General features: G+C 66.3%; 1 protein-coding gene across 1 annotated transcript in view; it reads left to right on the forward strand.

Moving 5' to 3' along the window:
* The window catches only part of CARS1 (cysteinyl-tRNA synthetase 1), a 19,115-nt gene extending 17,144 nt beyond the window's left edge, over window positions 1-1,971 (forward strand). Inside the window, exons 16-18 of the mRNA XM_040255221.1 lie at window positions 779-838; window positions 1,143-1,226; window positions 1,702-1,971. Coding sequence (XP_040111155.1) covers window positions 779-838; window positions 1,143-1,226; window positions 1,702-1,836 — 279 coding nt within the window. The 3' untranslated portion in view covers window positions 1,837-1,971. The remainder of the gene's footprint in view (window positions 1-778; window positions 839-1,142; window positions 1,227-1,701) is intronic.
* Window positions 1,972-3,476: the final 1,505 nt, after the last annotated feature.

Here is a 3,476-nt window from a genome sequence, read left to right on the forward strand (position 1 = left end):
TCCTCCCCGTCCCCGGGGGTGAGCGTGTCTCACTCTCCCTCCTCCCCGTCCCCGGGGGTGAGCGTGTCTCACTCTCCCTCCTCCCCGTCCCCGGGGGTGAGCGTGTCTCACTCTCCCTCCTCCCCGTCCCCGGGGGTGAGCGTGTTGTCACATCTCCCTCCGCCCCAGCCCGTGTCCTTCTCACGCGTCAGACCCCCTAGAGCGCTGGGAGCAGGATTGCTCCGTGAATCAGGACCAACCCCGCTGTCGGGGACTCGGTGTCCTGCAGAGAAACGGGACTGCAGGTGCGCTTCAGCAGCGCTGGGCACAGCTCATGGGCTGGGCCCACGAGGCCGTAGGAGGAGGCCGCTGTCGAGCTGCGTTTGGGGGCCGGGAGGGGCCTCCACAGATGTCCAGGAGAGGAGTGGTGAGGTGGCGGGGTTGCCCATGCCCTGGGGTGCCGCTGTGGACACCAGGAAGGGTGTATGCGGTGAGGGACTCCGCAGACCCACGGTGGGCTCCGGGCCGCCTGTTTCCTGGGCGGCGCTGCCTGGCAGGGCTCACCATGGCGTCCCTGGTCCCACCGCATGGCCGGGAGGGCTTCTGCTCCCTCCTTCATGCTGGCCATGCTGAGGGTGACCTCGCGTGGGGTGCCCACTCCCTGCCCGGTGTCCAGAGCGGGGCCGGGCAGGGGGTAGCTTGTGGGGAGTGGCAGGGGGCAGCAGGGGGCTTGTCCCGTTGCCCTCCCCCTTGAGCGGGGCCGGGGCAGCTAAGGTCACGGGGGTCTGCTGTCCCGCAGGTGGAAGAGGAGAAGAGAAAGAAGAAAGAGGAGGCCGCCAGGAAGAGACAGGAGCAAGAGGTAGTGTCTGCCTGTGGTGGGGGCTCCCAGAAGGAAGGCACTTTGACCCCCCCTCTGCCGTCCGTGTCTCTCATGGCCCAGCTGCCCCCCACCTCCGTCCCAGGCATCCATGTGGTGCCCCAGGGAGGCGGCGGCTGCAGGCTGGTGCCTGCTGCCCTGGCCCTGCCGTGCGCCCCACACCCCTCTGTCCTGCAGAAAACCTCCACTCGCCGCCTTTAACTCCCCTGCCTGGGTGTTGCTTCGGGGGGGCTGGTGTGGGGCCCCCCGGTGGGCTCAGAGCAGTGACCCCACGTGTGTACTCCAGGCAGCGAAGCTGGCCAAGATGAAGATCCCACCCAGTGAGATGTTCTTATCGGAAAGTGACAAATACTCCAAGTTCGATGAAAACGTAAGAGGCACCTTTTTTTTCTTTTCAGGATGTTGTTAGATCATGAAACGGGGACGGCAGTGGTTTTAACTTGGCTGAGGAGCGTCTTGCCCAGGAAGACAGGCTTGTGTGGGCTGTTTAGGTCCAGCCTGTGTGCAGGACTGCCCTCCATCAGCGTGGGGCTGGTTAGGGGTTTGCAGAGCCTGTCCCCACAGGCGGTCCGGAGGGCGTGGCACAGCCGTGCCCCTGGCCAGGGGGTTCCACAGCAGGGCCCTCCCGAGACCCTCGGGCCCCTCGTGCTCTTGTGTGTCTTCACTGTCTGCTTTTCAGCTCACGCTAGCAAGGAGGCCGCCAACCCAGCTGGGCACCATGCTGCTCAGCCCTGGGCAGGAGAGCGGTCCCCAGAGGCCCCAACGCCGCGGATCGGGGTGCTGGGTGCAGAGTGCGGTGTGGGGGTGGGGGTGCCCGGGGTGACCGCCGTGCTCTCGCCCCCCAGGGTCTGCCCACGCATGACACCGAAGGCAAAGAGCTGAGCAAAGGGCAGGCCAAGAAGCTGCGGAAGCTGTTCGAGGCGCAGGAGAAGCTGCACTCGGCGTACCTGCAGCTGGTTCAGAACGGGGGGCCCCCGTGACCCCATGACCCCCGGGCCCCGCCCACGCTCCCGCCTGTGCACAGGAGCCCTCGGCCTGAGTGAAGCGCTCTGTCTGCAGAGGGCCGGGCCGCCTCCTGCTCTGAGTCGTCAGTAATAAAGTTTTCCCAACTGGGGGCTGGGCTCTGTCTGCTGTCAGCCTGCACAATCAGCGCGCGCCAGGCTGGCCGGGCTGCTGGGTTAGCAGGTCATGACTCGGGGGCTCAGACCGCTGAATGGGTTCAACCGAGGACCGTCCCCAGCACCCCCACCTCCCCAGTACTGATGGCTGTCAGCTAATCTCTGCTGTGTGGGTACATTGGGAGGCATTTGAGCAGGAAAAAGATGGGCTCAAATTGGCAGAGCCTGCGGCGCCGCACACAAAGCCTGCCCAGCCAGGCACTTGAATCCTGCTAGCTCAGCTCGCCGCCCTGTCGCCACGGCAATCCTGCGGGTGGGCAAGCGGGCAGCAGGGCCGGCTCAGCACCCCCAGGGTGAGATGGGGGCCGCGTGTTCTCGGGTCCCTGCCCAGGAGCATGTCCTCCCCACCCCCGTTCACGCGTTTTCCCTCCCGGAGGAGGAGGAGAATCCCCACTGAGCTCCAAGGCGTGTCTCCAGCCTTGGTCCAGGCGGAGGCACTGAGGGAGCCAGGTGGGCTCCGCAAGGACCGTGATGGGGTCCTCGGGGCCGGGCCAACGGGCTGCGGGTCGTCGTCCCGTTCTCGTGTAGCAGTCGGTGCAGTGACCCGGCCCGTGGTTACGGGGGTGTTGGCCATGCCCAGGGCTGGGCATGCTCACCCTGCACCCTGCCCACAGGAGCACTGCTGGCAGAGCAGGTGGGAGCACGTGCCCACCCATGCTGGCTGCACTGGGGGGCCCAGCCCCGTGGGGGCACGAGGGTGGGCCCCGCGAGGACGGGCTCTGGGCATCAGTGTTGGCGTGCTGGGGCACTTCACTTGTGTCCGACCGCGACCCCCAGGCTGCGGCCCCCGGCTCCTCTGTCCGTGGGATTCTCCAGGCAAGAATACTGGGGTGGGTTGCCCACACACCACTTCCTGCAGGGGACCTTCCTGACCCAGGGATTGATACGTTCAACAACAAAAAACAGACACCAGTAAGGAAAAAAAGCTGCAAAACAGTGAGACAAGCCCAGGCCAGTTACCCAGTGCTGCCCCGCAAGCCGCCCCAGCTCTCAGTGCTGACGCGACAGTGACCTTATTGTTGAGCCTGGCCCCACCTGGCGGGTCTCGGTCAGGGCCCTCACTGGGTGCGCTCAGGGCAGGGTCTGCACTCTGGAGCCAGGGTGCTGGGTGGGGGCCCCCAGGTCCACGGCCTCAGTGCTCCCCAGAGAGACAGGCACCACGTGCCCTTGGGTGTCTTAATTTCAGAGGTCTCAGGGGCCCCTCCCATCACCCCCCGAGGTGGGGGGCATGGCGAGGGCGGGGCAGAGGGCGGCCTGTTTAGGAAAGCGCCCCTTCACCGGCCGCAGTGGCTCTGTGGGTTGGAGTGAGAACGCGCCCCTCTGCTGCACATCACTGGGGGATGTTCTGAGGCCAGAGCAGAGGAGTCACGTGGGACCCTGACACTGTCGCTGCGCAGAGCGCCGCGCGGCTGTCACCCCCGCGGGGTGCGGGGACAGAGCTC

Source organism: Oryx dammah, unplaced genomic scaffold (assembly GCF_014754425.2).
Source record: "Oryx dammah isolate SB20612 unplaced genomic scaffold, SCBI_Odam_1.1 HiC_scaffold_15, whole genome shotgun sequence".
NCBI lineage: Eukaryota > Metazoa > Chordata > Mammalia > Artiodactyla > Bovidae > Oryx > Oryx dammah.